The sequence below is a fragment of the Staurois parvus genome, unplaced genomic scaffold, assembly GCF_062004578.1.
Source record: "Staurois parvus isolate SC_StPar_1 unplaced genomic scaffold, SC_StPar_1.0 ptg000381l, whole genome shotgun sequence".
Lineage (NCBI taxonomy): Eukaryota > Metazoa > Chordata > Amphibia > Anura > Ranidae > Staurois > Staurois parvus.
Window position 1 is genome coordinate 697,870 of NW_028318177.1, and position 14,480 is coordinate 712,349.

Here is a 14,480-nt window from a genome sequence, read left to right on the forward strand (position 1 = left end):
GAGGAGAACAAGGAGTTATCAGAACAAGAAGGAGAAATGACGAGCAGGAGCATTCATCAGGACAAGAAGAAGAAATTGAGAACAAAGGAGTCATCAGGACAAGAAAGAGAAATGAGGAGCAGGAGCTGTCATCAGGATAAGAAGGAGAAATGAGAGCGGAGAAGTTGTGAGGACAAGAAGGAGAAATGAGGAGAAGGAGGAGTCATCAGGACAAGAAGGATGAATTAGGAGAACGATGAGTCATCAGGACAAGAAGGAGAAATTAGGAGAACAAGGAGTCATCAGGACAAGGAGAAATGAGGAGATCAAAGAAGTCATCAGGACAAGAAGGAGAAATAAGGAGCAGGAGCAGTCATCAGGACAAGAAGGAGAAAAGAGAACAAGGAGTCGTCAGGATAAGAAGGAGAAATGAGGAGCATGAGCAGTCATCAGGACACGAAGGAGAAATGAGAACAATGAGTTTTCAGGATAAGAAGGAGAAATGAGGAGAACAAGGAGTTATCAGGACCAGAAGGAGAAATGAGGAGCAGGAGCAGTCATCAGGACAAGAAGGAGAAATGAGAACAGAGAAGTTGTCAGGACAAGAAGGAGAAATTAAGAGAAGGAGGAGTCATCAGGACAAGGAGAAATGAGAAGGAGGAGTCATCAGGACAAGATGTAGAAATGAAGAAAATGAGGAGTCATCAGGACAGGAAGAAGAATTGAGGAGAGAGGAGTCACCAGGACAGGAAGGATAAATAAGGAGAATGAGGAGTCATCAGGACAAGAAGGCTGTAAATAAAAATCTGACAGGGTTTCCAATATTGCCTTACATTTCTAACAGTGTTTTTTTATTGTCTCTGCCCCAAAGACACTTCCAGTTACTGTCAATAGGACACTAAGTGCAGGAAAATCCCAAAGCAAAAAAAATCTGACTGAAGTTCTAATAATTCTCTATTGCAGTATATGCAAAATGTTTTGGCTGGAGTTGAGATTTAAGATGAGAGGAGATACTCAGAAATAAAGAGACAAACACTTCTGGTGACAGCAGTTATCACCTTTTACCTGTTGTTCCTGATGTATAGATGTACATGGCAAGAGATTTTCCAGTAATAAAAGACCTCAAGGATTTGGGAACGGATTCACACGATGCAGCTTTAACTTTGTCCAAGAATGTTTCCGTCCCCTCACTGACAGGTGTCTGTGAGATATAATATACTCTTGCATTGTCTTTCTGGAGTTCTGACATCACTTCATCTATGGTATCTTTCAGCTCTAAAAAAATAAAAGAAAAAAATATCAAACGCTTAGCAATATACTCATGTTGGTAAAACAGCAACACGATGTAAAAACAAGCAGCAAAGTGATTGCTTAATCCATGGCTGACAATGTTTATTTTTAAAGGATAGCACAGTGGTTCTCTAGATTGTATCCACGCCCTAAAAAAACAGAGGTTCTTTAAATCCACCAGGACAATATCAGCATTGGATTTGTATATTTTACTTGAGGATCGGAATAGGTTTCCTCATAGTGGCCTGTTTTTTTTTTAACAGTACAAAATATATCTGTAAGTTAACTGACTTTTGACCAGTTTGGCCTAGAGCAGGGATGTCAAACTTAATTTCATCATAGGCCGCATCAGCATTATGGTTGCCCTCAAAGGGCCAGTTGTATCTGTAAGACTAGATGTCCAGAGCACCCCACCCCCATTACATCAGATATGAAGAATCTCACACCCTCCCTAACATCACCGTGCACCCTCTTTGGGAGCAGAGCTCGAAAGCAGAAAGTGCAGGGTCTGGAGGAGGACATGAGGAGGAGTGGAATCAGTTACCAGAGTCTGCTGAATGCTGAGACCAGAGAAGGCAAAGATGAGGGGGCACTGCAGCTGCACTGAGAAGTGCAGGATTTGGCAGAGGAGTTCTATTCTCCTCTCTGCTGTCAACTGCTGAGACAAGATGGGGGCTGAGGCAAGGGGGTACCTGCAGGAGAGGTGCAAGGGCCACATGAAATGGCCTTGAGGGCTGGATTTGGCCCGCGGGCCTTGTGTTTGACACCGGTATCCTAGAGTATGTACACATTGGATGTGCAGATACTGATGTACAAAAACACGGCATTCAGTAATATTCTTTGTAATATGTCAGGGATATACAAAAAGGACAATAAATATATTATTATCATTAGGAGGTAAAAATAAAATATGTTTATTGAAAATGTACAAAATATAGAAGGGTCAGTTCACTAAAGGATACTCAAACAGTATTTATCTCAGAAGTAGTCAATTTGCCAAAAAAATATTTTATTTAACAAACATATTAAATGTTTATGTTTTGCAAAAATTAGCACTTATATAGTGGTTTTCTTACGTTTCACCACAATTTGTTTCACAGGTGTAGGCTCTGTTCACACTATTGCAATTTAAGATGTGACTTGAGTTGCACAGAATCGCATGTTAATGGAAATCACATTGTTTTCAATGGTGCATGTTCTCATCAATGCAACAGGTTCCTGTAGTACTTTGGTGTAATTCCAGTATGATTTCGGCCCCATATAATATAGAAACTACTTCAAAACAGCATTGAAGTTGCACTACATAGTCACAATCAGGCAGCAGTGTGAACCTAGCCTTACACTGCACCAGGAGGAGAAATAAGGTGAAACCACAAACGTATTCTTTTTACATTTTTTAAAAAGAAATTAACACATTCTTAAGTGGGGTATGTACTATGTGAAAATCGGATGAACTGTTGTCTGTTTTTCAACAAAGGTGCATTTCATGATGGAACCGGCAATGGTATTAACTGGTATGAAAATTCTCGAACGACAAAGACAAATGTTCTTTCTTGTGTATGATTTCTGCGTTTGTTGCCACTCTCTTCCAGGTTGTACTTTGCTTCTGATCATGTGTGCTTTTCTCTATTCGATTATTTCCATATGTTTACTGTACATATTGAGAAAAAATCAGTCCTTGTGTTATGCATGATAAAAAATTTTAGATCGCACCTTCTTTTTTTTTCCCTCCAAACAGTCGGAATCAGAGGTCAAAAACACTAGACTAAGGATCAGATAATTGACCGATCACTCCTTGTAAGGAATTTTTCTTCCAATTTTCTTATAGTGTGCACTCATTGTGCCTTCATTCACAGAACGATCTCCCTTAGTGAAATGTTACAATTAAGTTACATTCCAGGATTGGGGAAGAACATTTCCACAGTGATACATTTTTTTTTTTTAACTTACTGACCACTGTAGAGTTCACCCTATTATTTTGTTCACCCTATTACATTATTCCTAAAATATTGATTACCTATCCAGTGGTGGTCAACTTGAAAATTCCAGAGGACCACATGATAGCAGTGCATTTTTGCTCCTCAGTGCCCAAATATTTAGCTCTTGCTGCATTTTCTTTTGCATCACAATGTATTGCAGTACACACTGAAGAAGATGGAGTACAATAACCCCACCATTGGTGTCAGTGAGTGCAATAATAACCCACAGCGTTGGTGTCAGTGAGTGCAATAGTAACCTCTGACATTGGTGTCTGTGAATGCAAAAATAGCCCTCAAAATCAGTGTCAATGGACACAATAATAATCCCCAGTATTGCTGTCAGTAGATGCAATAATAACTCCCAACATTGGTATCAGTGGACGCAATAATAGTGTCCAGCACTGGTTTCAGTACTATTAACCCCTCCTCCACATTGGTGGTCACTGGTAGTGAAATGTAACCCCCTCATGCACTGGTGAATAAGTGGTTATTGGCAGTAAACGTTTACCCTCCACTCCCCCTGCATTGGTAGTTATGGCAGAGAACGTTAACACTCTACCCCCCCAAATTGGTGATCAAGACATTAAAAGACAGTACAGTCTCTCTTTCAGTGTCAAATGCTGGAACACAAATCATTCCAGTACCCGACACCCCCACTGCTACTCTGCTATCTATATGGTGCCCAATAGCCCATTGGCTTACATGCAGAGGGCCACTGTGTCACGTGTTGGGCACCAGAGGCCTATACATGGGATAAACCATTTTTTTTTTTGTTTTTTGTGAATTGACTGTAATGATTTATCTTGATTTCTCTGGAGTTTATGCCTCACTTATTTACCAAATTTACCAAGCCAAAAAAAAAGAAATTAGTCCCAGCTTAGGTAAGGGGGTAACATTTGAAAATTGCAACCTAAGAGCTATCTAAATGCTTGCTATCAGTATATATATAAACAGCTTTGTCAGAAAGCGGTTATATCAGGATCCTGACTGCAGCCTGATCATGTATACTAAGCTATTGAACCCTACCCCTCCCCCCCCACCACCATTCATGGGCTCTCTTGTTCTTACAGGGAGCCCTGGACCGCAGCAATTGGTCCAAGCATTTCCCCCATCCTTTCTGTGATGAATGGTCCCAGAAGCCATGAGGATTTCTTCACTTCTGGTTTCAGAGCTGTCATGTCCGGGCTGTTATAGTCAGGAAAGCGGCTGATCAAAAATTTTTTGTGTTTGAGCCACTGCTTTGAAGGGCAAGGGAGACATCTGGGGTCTCCATAAAGCATACCTGTCACTGCCCGAAGTTATCACAAGGGGGCTTGTTTACCCCCTTGTGTTAGCACTAAAGTTAAATGAAAAAAAAAACTTTTTAAAATAAGAGTTAAAAAATACATTTAAATAAATATAACTGAAAAAAATGTAAAAGCATTCCCTTCTCCCTGCGCATGCTCGTAAATGCAAATGTATACATCCACATGTGTATCGACAGCGTGCATATCTAAACAGTGATTGCACCACATGTGAGAGTTTGTGGCAAATGTCAGAGTGAAATGATAACCATTAAAGGCACCTAAAGTGTCAATGATGGACAATTTTTAAGTACCATAGATAGGTCACCATTTCACAGGCCTGAAATCTTGACACGTTTGGTGTGTATTTACTTGACGCAACATCATCTTTTATATTTTAAAAAATTTTATAGAAAAAAATGCAGATTTTAACATGTATGTGAAAAAATATATCCGGTAGGCAATTCATTGATATGCATTATTTCATATATAGTTTGATAGTTCATAACTGACTATATATACTATATTGCCAAAAGTATTGGGATGCCTGCCTTTACACGCACATGAACTTTAATGGCATCCTAGTCTTTGTCTGTAGGGTTCAAAATTGAGTTGGCCCGCCCTTTGCATCTATAATAGCTTCATCTCTTCTGGGAAGGCTGTCCACAAGGTTTAGGAGGGTGTCTATGGGAATGTTTGACCATTCTTCCAGAAATGCATTTGTGAGGTCAGGGACTGATGTCGGACGAGAAGGCCTGGCTTGCAGTCTCCGCTCTAATTCATCCCAAAGATGTTCTATCAGGTTGAGGTCAGTACAGGCCAGTCCAGTTCCTTCACCCCAAACTCACTCATCCATGTCTTTATGAATCTTGCTTTGTGCACTGGTGTGCAGTCATGTTGGAACAGGACGGGGCCATCCCCAAACTCTCTCCACAAAGTTGGGAGCATGAAATTGTTCAAAATGTTTTGGTATGCTGACGCCTTAAGAATTCCCTTTACTGGAACTAAGGGGCCAAGCCCAACCCCTGACCATAATCCCCCCTCCACTACATTTTACATTTGGCACAATACAGTCAGGCAAGTATCATTCTCCTGGCAACAGCCAAACCCAGACACATCCATAAGATTTCCAGACAGAGAAGCGTGATTGGTCACTCCAGGGAACACATCTTTATTGCTCTAGAGTTCAGTGGCGGCGTGCTTTACACCACTGCATCTGACGCTTTGCATTGCACTTGGTGCTGTAAAGTTTGGATGCAGCTGCTTGGCCATGGAACCCCATTCCATGAAGGTCTCTACGCACTGTTGTTGGTCTAATCTGAAGGCCACAAGAGGTTTGGAGGTCTTTAGCTATTGACTCTGCAGACAGTTGGCGACTTCTGCACTGACCCCCCTCTGTCATTTTACGTGGCCCACCACTTCATGGCTGAGTTGCTGCTGATTCCACTTGCTTCCACTTTGTTATAATACCACTAGAAGTTGACCATGGAATATTTAGTAGCAAGGAAATTTCACAGATGGACTTATACTGTAAATAAATATATGAATATATATATACAGAGTACATTACCTTTAACATTAATTTGCTTTTGTGACCTAATTTTATGGTGTAATCCTGTCTGTGCTTACTCGACTGAGTGATCTTTGTAACCCAGTTTATCTATTATATTCTTATCAAAGTTAATTTTTCCATGAACTTCATTTGTATTTTGTACAAATGTTTGTAGTTTCCTTTTCCTTGCCTAATATATGTTGCTGATGTTGAGTGTAAACTAACAATGTTAGCAAATGAAAATATATTAATAAACATTTAGTTATATTTTATAAATTAGTATACCTCCCAACTTTCTGGCACCTTTAGCCAAAGTATGTATACAAAGGATATACCCCTGACACACTCCCAGTTACACAGATCAAGAAAAAAAATATGCATGATATTAAAAAATTGTCATGAATAGCAATCAATATAACATTAGTCACAGCAGCGCTCCACACTTTCTACCAATTCGTGATGAAAAGTGTAACAAAGCCCAAGCAGTCAGTGAGATGTTTTCCTCTAGGTCAAATAGGTCACAGCTTCACTCCTCTACCTTTAAATTATTACATTTAAAGATATAAAAAAATGTATTGGTTAACCACTTCCAGACCGGACACTTTTACCCCCTTCCTGTCCATGTCGGCTTTTAGCGCTATCACACTTTGAATGACAATTGCGCGGTTATGCAACACTGTACCCAAATGAATTTTTTACCATTTTTTTTAGATAGATAAAGCTTTATTTTGGTGGTATTTATTCACCACTGGGATTTGAATTTTTTTTGCTATGTAAATGAAATGTCCAAAAATTTTTTAAAAAAGTGTTTTTTTAATAAAATTTTGCAAATAAATAATATTTCATCATAAATCTTAGCCAAAATTTATTCCGTTATCTTTTTAGTAAAAAAAAAAATCCAAATTAGTTTATAAGCAAAAATTATAATTTTTAAACATTTTTTTTTACATTTTTATTTTATTTTTTTATATTATTATTTTTTATTTTTATTTTTTTTTTTACATACTGTCACCCTAGCAGTACAGTGTCACCATGGTGACACTGTACTACTTGTGAGGGGTGATAAAGATTTTTTTTTTTTTTTTTTTTACACTGATTGCTTTTACACCCATATAGGATGTAAAAGCAATCATTTCTCTTTCTCTCTGTGTGCATTCTTGCACTCATTGAGAAATACAGAGTGAGCTGTGATTGGTCACAGCTTGTCACATGGTACAAGGCTTTTGTGAATAGCCTTGTACCATGTGACCTCTGTGATCATTCACAGATTTCACACATAGTAAGCAATGATGTCAGAAGTGACATCTTGCTTACTACTTTGCATGTGATCACTGATTGGCCAATCAGTGATCACATGATCGGGACCTCGTACAGAGGTCCCGTCCGACGATCGGTGTTTCACTGTGTCCGGAGGACACAGCGGGCACCGGATCGCGGTGCTGCGCGCTCCCAGGGAGCGCGCACAAGCAGGGTGCGGGGAGGCCGTTTATAGACGGCCACCCGACCCTGCAGTGCCACCGTCCGGCCGTTTATATACAACGGCCGGTCGGGAAGTGGTTAAATCTACAAGTGCATTTTTACTACTACTTTTCCTATATACTAAGATATCAAAATAACAAATTTTAAAATCTACCGCCCCCAGAAAACATGACTTTTATTTATGTACTCCCAAAACAGGGATAGATCTGGGAAACTGCAAACTACTGCCCCATCTCCTACATTATTATTATTATTATTATACAGGATTTATATAGCACCAACAGTTTTAGCAGTGCTTTCCAATATAAGGGAGACAGTACAATTACAATACATTTCAGTACAGAAGGAATAGGAGGGCCCTACTCATGGAGCTTACAATCTAAAGGAAGGGGGAGGTGGTACAAAAGGTAATAGCTGTAGGCGATGTTCTCATGGAGGTGGCTCAAGTACAGTTCTTAGGTGGAGATGGGGTAGGCTTCCCTGAATAAGTGAATTTTCAAAGATCGCCTAAAGGCAGACAGGGTGGGGGCTGACCAGACATACTGTGGTAGGGAGTTCCAGAGGATGGGGGAGGCTCTGGAGAAGTCCTGGAGGCAAGTGTGGGAGGAGGTGACGAGGGAGCTAGAGTGTAGAACAGTGTTTAATATAATATTTGGTATGTGCATATAAATAAAATACAGCCAATCCTGTATTTTAAAAGGTGTATGCTGAGCAAAAACGTATTTTCTTATTCTTAGATAGAGTGGGGAAAGGTTATAACTCCTGTCAGGTTTTCTCTTCTATTCTGGGATCTATTAGGGAGATTGATCTTGCGAGGACCGGTGCGGGCGATTTGGATGATATCTGCAGATGAGGTTGGTGATGTAGCTAGGGGCAGTGTTGTGGAAAGCTTTGTATGCTGTGGTTAGTATTTTGAATTTTATACGTTGCGTTAGTGGAAACCAATGAAGGGATTGGCAGAGAGGAGCAGCAGTCACTGATCGGTTGGTAAGGTGTAGGAGTCTAGCAGCAGCCTTCATAATAGACTGAAGGGGTTATAGCCTGGTAGACGGTAAACCAGTGAAGAAGGAGTTGCAGTAATCAAGGCAGGATAAAACCAAAGCGTGGATATGTTGTTTTGTGGTGTCATTGGTCATAAAGGGGTGGATTTTGGAAATGTTCCGGAGGTTGAGGCGGCAGGATTTAGCCAGTGATTGGATGAGGGGCCCAAAGGAGAGGTCATAGTCTAGGATTACACCTAGCACCCTGGCATGTGGGGAGGGACCAATGGGATAAAACCAAGGCGTGGATATGTTGTTTTGTGGTGTTATTGGTCATAAAGGGACGGATTTTGGAAATGTTCCGGAGGTTGAGGCGGCAGGATTTGGCCAGTGATTGGGTGAGGGGTCCAAAGGAGAGGTCAGAGTCTAGGATTACACTTAGCACCCTGGCACGTGGGGAGGGACCAATGGTTGTGCTGTTGATCTTAATAGTAAAGACATGAGTGGGGGATCGGGGAGGAGGAAATATTACAAGCTCAGTTTTGGATAGATTGAGTTTAAGGCAGTGGTGTGACATCCATGCTGATATGTTGCTTAGTAGATTTGTTATACGTGAGGAAGCCATGGGAGGTTATCAATTGGCACAGGGAGGAGGTGTAGAGAGAGAAAAGGAGGGGCTCAAGGACAGAGCCTTGGGGTAGCTCAACTAAAAGAGTGAGAGGAGTGGAGGAGTTGTTGTATGTGTCACTGAAAGTGCACTGAGAAAGGTAAGAGGAGAACCAGGAGAGAGCAGTGTCATGGAAGCAAATGGAGTGGAGTTTACTGAGGAGGAGCAGGTGGTCGACTGTGTCAAAGGCAGCGGAAAGGTCTAGGAGTATGAGTATGGAGTAATGGCCATCCTACATAAGAAACTGGCAAATAGATTTAACGTCTTCCTACCTCCATGCATACATCTGGACCAAATGGGATTTGCACCCCACTACTAGGCCTGAACAGGAAACGTTCCAAATATTATCTCAGCTGCTCTCATTAGATATCTTCAAAGCTTTTAATACAGTCTTTTGGAACTACCTATTGTTTGCCTTACAATCATTTGTTATTGGCCTTTAATTCCTAATTAATATAAACATTTATCAATCTCCCTCTGTGGCACTATCGCTAAATGGGTAAAAACCCTTATGATTCAACATCTCTAGAATCACACATCAGGACTACCCACCTACCTGCTACAATTTTATTCAATCTGGCTTTAGAACCACTGGCCACCATGATATAGGAAAATCCTGACATAAAAAGGCATACGCTCAAGAGAACAGAAATATAAATGCACATTTTTGTTGCGGATGACATACTCATGTTGGTAACATCCCTATTAACTACCTTTACAAATCTCCTATAAACCCTACATCAAATTTCAGCTATTTCTGGAATCAAATAAACAATTCCATGCTCCTAACTGTAACTTAGATGACCCACCCCATAACAACATACAAAACAGTTTCCAAATCAAGTGGCAATAAACTCTAAGGCTCCATTCACACTTGTGCAACTTGTTATGTGACTTTGGACATCAACGTTGCATGACACATCACAGCCCATTCTTTTCAATGGCATCCATTCAAATCTGTGTAACTTAAAGTCGCAGCGATTTTGAAAAGGTACCTGCACTACTTTAGTGTGACTTTTGATGCAACTTTGGTCCAGAGAATGTAAAGTTGGATCAAAGTCACACCAAAGTAATACTGGAAATCGTGAGACTTTGGAGACTTGTTATTGAGAATGGAACCTAATACCAAATCAAATGACAATACACTCTAAAACCATCTCATACCTAAAAAAAACTATTGAAATTTACCTGGGGCAATAAAATACCTATGAATAAATTAAGAAGCTAACATTTTAAACGCCTAAAAAAACGAAGAGGCTTCGGAATGCCAAATCTTACAAAATATTTCCAAGTGGCATATTTATCCCAACTGATTGCCATCCATTTCCAGATTTCATGGCCCACATGGACCATGATTGAACCACAAACCTGTTCCCTGAAATGAATTGGCCTAATGTGGCTTCTATTCATTATGTGTCCCTCACTCTTGTTCTCCCTCAGACTATGGAATCACCTTTGCTATCAGCACAAGCTCAGATCCCTCCCACAATGCTCTGTCTCCCATTATTTACAACATTGCTTTTACCCCAGGCCTCCAACCCAGTGATTTTCCCTGGTGAATCAATGAAGGTCTCCTGAGGATAGCTGACCTGTTGAGGGTTCAATCCTGCATGATAAATGCCAAACAATGAATTATACTGATACAATCAACTAACCCACTTCCTCAAATCTGTGGGGCCACAGATCGCCTTGACATTGATGTCACTATTTAAATTCCTATGCAGCAACTTGGACAGGATGACAAGTTGTGTAACAAGCAAATAGGATATCCTAGCTTCAACCTCCAAAAATTGCTTTATATAGATAGATAGGTGCAAGACTCGAGAGAAGGCATGGGATTTGAGGATTGGCACACACTAGCAACCTAAGCATCTAAATCCTACATGAACACTTTGATTACTGAGGTAAACTACAAGGTTCTTCTAAGTTGGTATATAGCTCCAACATGCATAGATTATTTCATCCTCAACAAGTCACTCAACTACTCCAGAGGAGCACATATGGTAGAACTGCTTGTGGTTGGTGATTAGCTTAGAATATACCAACTTCATATACTCCCTCACCCAACTAAACCTTAGAAATCCCAATCTTAACAACCAGGCAGAGGGCCATATTCCAGTTGTTACAACACTTGCTTTCCCAGAGAAGTTTTAAGCAGATCATGGACTTGAGAAGGCGATTATTCATGAATATAATTCTACCAACTTGTGGGCACTTTATCAGCACAGCTCTGTCTCCCGACCTGATAAAGGTATTATTATTATTATACAGGATTGTATTATTATTATAAAGGAATGTACGTAAGTCCTGTCCTTGGCTGGCTCCAAAGAAAGGAGTGTGTGACCAACCACCACCCTCCAATTGTGAATAGTACAGTATAGGCTTACTGTGTTAGCAATTTAACAGATTGTGTTATTCTAATTACTAAATTCCAACACAAGATACTCCCTCACCAAGGCTTTGCCATACAGCCAAATGACTGAGCCAGAGACTTTATGATTGTAAGGCCAACTGTTGAGTCCTCTTCTATGCCATATGCATTATAATTGTAAGTTTATGTCATTTCCCGCGAAATGGTGCGGCCATACAAATGCCATGTGCATTCTCACTTACTAAAAAATATATAAAAAAATAAAAGGGGCAGAAGGCCAGTGCCGTCTTATCACAGGGGAAAGTATCCAGTCGATTGCTGCCCCCTGGCTGGAAGCACTTGGATGGAATGGATGGAGGCCTCCCGTAGACATAAAAATGTTGTGTTGTCATCTCTGGATGTGTACCTTAAAATGCTACACATACAGTCTGACTGTACAATCCCCTTTCAGTCTCCCCTAGGTTTACCAATGTGTTACAAGGGTCTTCCAAAACAATTTAGCCAATTGTTAATGAAAAGTGACACTCCCGCGCTACCTCCTACAGTTGTGTCCAAAATTATTCAACCCCCAATGCTGTAAAGGGGTTTAGGGACTATAGTGTACATTTGGAATTGTATTCAGAATCAAATCCTACAAGGACGTTGTAACTACCCAAATGCAACTAAAATGACATCAATTGTTTATGTAATACAGTAGTAAATGGTTCTTATGTGGTTTCTTCATTGCCACAATTATTCAACCCCTTAAAGACTACCACTCTGAAGAACAGAGGTTCATACAGGTGCTTTCCATCAGGTATTGAAAACACCTGTGGATGTCACCGAGCAGCAATCAAGCATAATAAGCACCAATTAGGCAGCTTTAAAATGACTGTGATACTCAGCTCCTTCTAGACATTTACTGGTGTGGTTACAAACATGGTGAAGGCAAGAGAATGGTCCAGGAAGACAAGAGAAGAGGTGATTTCTCTTCACAGGAAGGGCAATGGCTATAAGAAGATTGCAAAGATGTTAAACATACCAAGAGACACCTTAGGAAGCATCATTCGCAAATTCAAGGCAAAGGGCACTGTTGAAACGCTACCTGGTCGTGGCAGAAAGAAGATGCTGACTTCGACTGCTGTGCGCTACCTGAAGCGTAGAGTGGAGAGAAGTCCCCGTGTGACTGCTGAGGAACTGAGAAAAGATTTGTCAGATGTGGGTACAGAAGTTTCAGCCCAGACAATAAGACGCACACTGCGTAATGAAGGCCTCCGTGCCAGAACTCCCAGGCGTACCCCCTTGCTGTCTCCAAAGAATAAGAAGAGTCGACTGCAGTATGCCAAAAGCCATGTGGACAAACCACAAAAGTTGTGGGATAGTGTTCTGTGGACTGATGAAACAAAATTAGAACTGTTTGGGCCCATGGATCAACGCTATGTTTGGAGGAGGAAGAACAAGGCCTATGATGAAAAGAACACCTTGCCTACTGTGAAGCATGGTGGAGGGTCAATCATGCTTTGGGGCTGTTTTGCTTCTGCAGGTACAGGGAAGCTTCAGCGTGTGCAAGGTACCATGAATTCTCTTCAGTACCAGGAGATATTGGATGGAAACGTGATGCAGTCCGTCACACACCTGAGGCTTGGGAGACGTTGGACCTTTCAACAGGACAATGATCCCAAGCATACCTCCAAGTCCACTAGAGCATGGTTGCAGAGGAAAGGCTGGAACATTTTGGAGTGGCCATCGCAGTCACCAGACTTAAATCCGATTGAGAACCTCTGGTGGGACTTAAAGAAAGCAGTTGCAGTGCGCAAGCCTAAGAATGTGACTGAACTGGAGGCCTTTGCCCATGAAGAATGGGCGAAGATACCCGTAGATCGCTGCAAGACACTTGTGTCAAGCTATGCTTCACGTTTAAAAGCTGTTATAACTGTAAAAGGATGCTGTACTAAGTACTAAGATTGAATGTCACTTGGGGGTTGAATAAAACTGATAATGCTGTGAGCACAGAAAAGACATTTGTGGTTATTTCATTATAACTGTTATGTTATATTTGTCTGACCTACAAGTGCCTCTTTAATGTAAATGTAAGCAAGATGACTGAATGATCAAAAGCAATGTCAAACTGGCCAAAACACTCAATTTCAGTGGGGGTTGAATAATTTTGGACACAACTGTATGTGTGATAATAACCTAATAATGTGATAATGTGCTATAAACTTAATAATGAATAGCTGCAACCATCAGTTGTGTTTCCACAATAACCATTTAAAATATATATAATGCTTCACTATATAAATTTAGCAAATTTATTTCTACTGAGGTACAATTTGCAGTACATACTGTAGTTGTTGGTAGTAAAATATGTTGTACTGTATGTAAGCCAACTTCTCTTATTTGCACTCTTTTGGTCTGTTAAATATACACTTGAAAGGTTTTTATTATATCTTCTCAGTAAATGCAATTACCTGTTGATCCTGCCAGAAATTGTGTGAGCTGATCTGATCACTGAACTTTTTGTGCTCTCTGCCTGAACTGCACTGCACTCTTATCAGTTACACTGTTTCCAGCTATCTCTGTTGGCTAAAAGACACCTATTACTTCTGCCAGTTTAGCTGAAATGACAAAGCTGCTGTTGGCAGATTATTCTGTTTTTTCACTAATTTGTGAGCTAAAATAATCCAGTATTTATAAAGACATTTTCCTTTTTTTGTTGAATGGTTTGATGATGATAATGTATGTCACCCTGAACCAGGTATAATCCTAATTGTCAAAAAACAGAAGCTTCAACTTTAAAAGATTAACTTTAAAAGATTCAATCTTTTAAAGTTAAATGTGTTAACTTTATTCAATGTGGCCTAATTCCTATTTTCTTCTTATTTTGTCTTCTTTTTAATTTTTCTATTTTTGTCTACATT

The 14,480-nt window shown here is 40.3% G+C and overlaps 1 protein-coding gene across 1 annotated transcript in view; it reads right to left on the bottom strand.

Annotated features, from left to right (window-relative positions):
- The window catches only part of SLC27A2 (solute carrier family 27 member 2), an 89,205-nt gene that overhangs the window by 54,818 nt on the left and 19,907 nt on the right, over positions 1-14,480 (bottom strand). Inside the window, exon 2 of the mRNA XM_089685702.1 lies at positions 1,045-1,254. Coding sequence (XP_089541828.1) covers positions 1,045-1,254 — 210 coding nt within the window. The remainder of the gene's footprint in view (positions 1-1,044; positions 1,255-14,480) is intronic.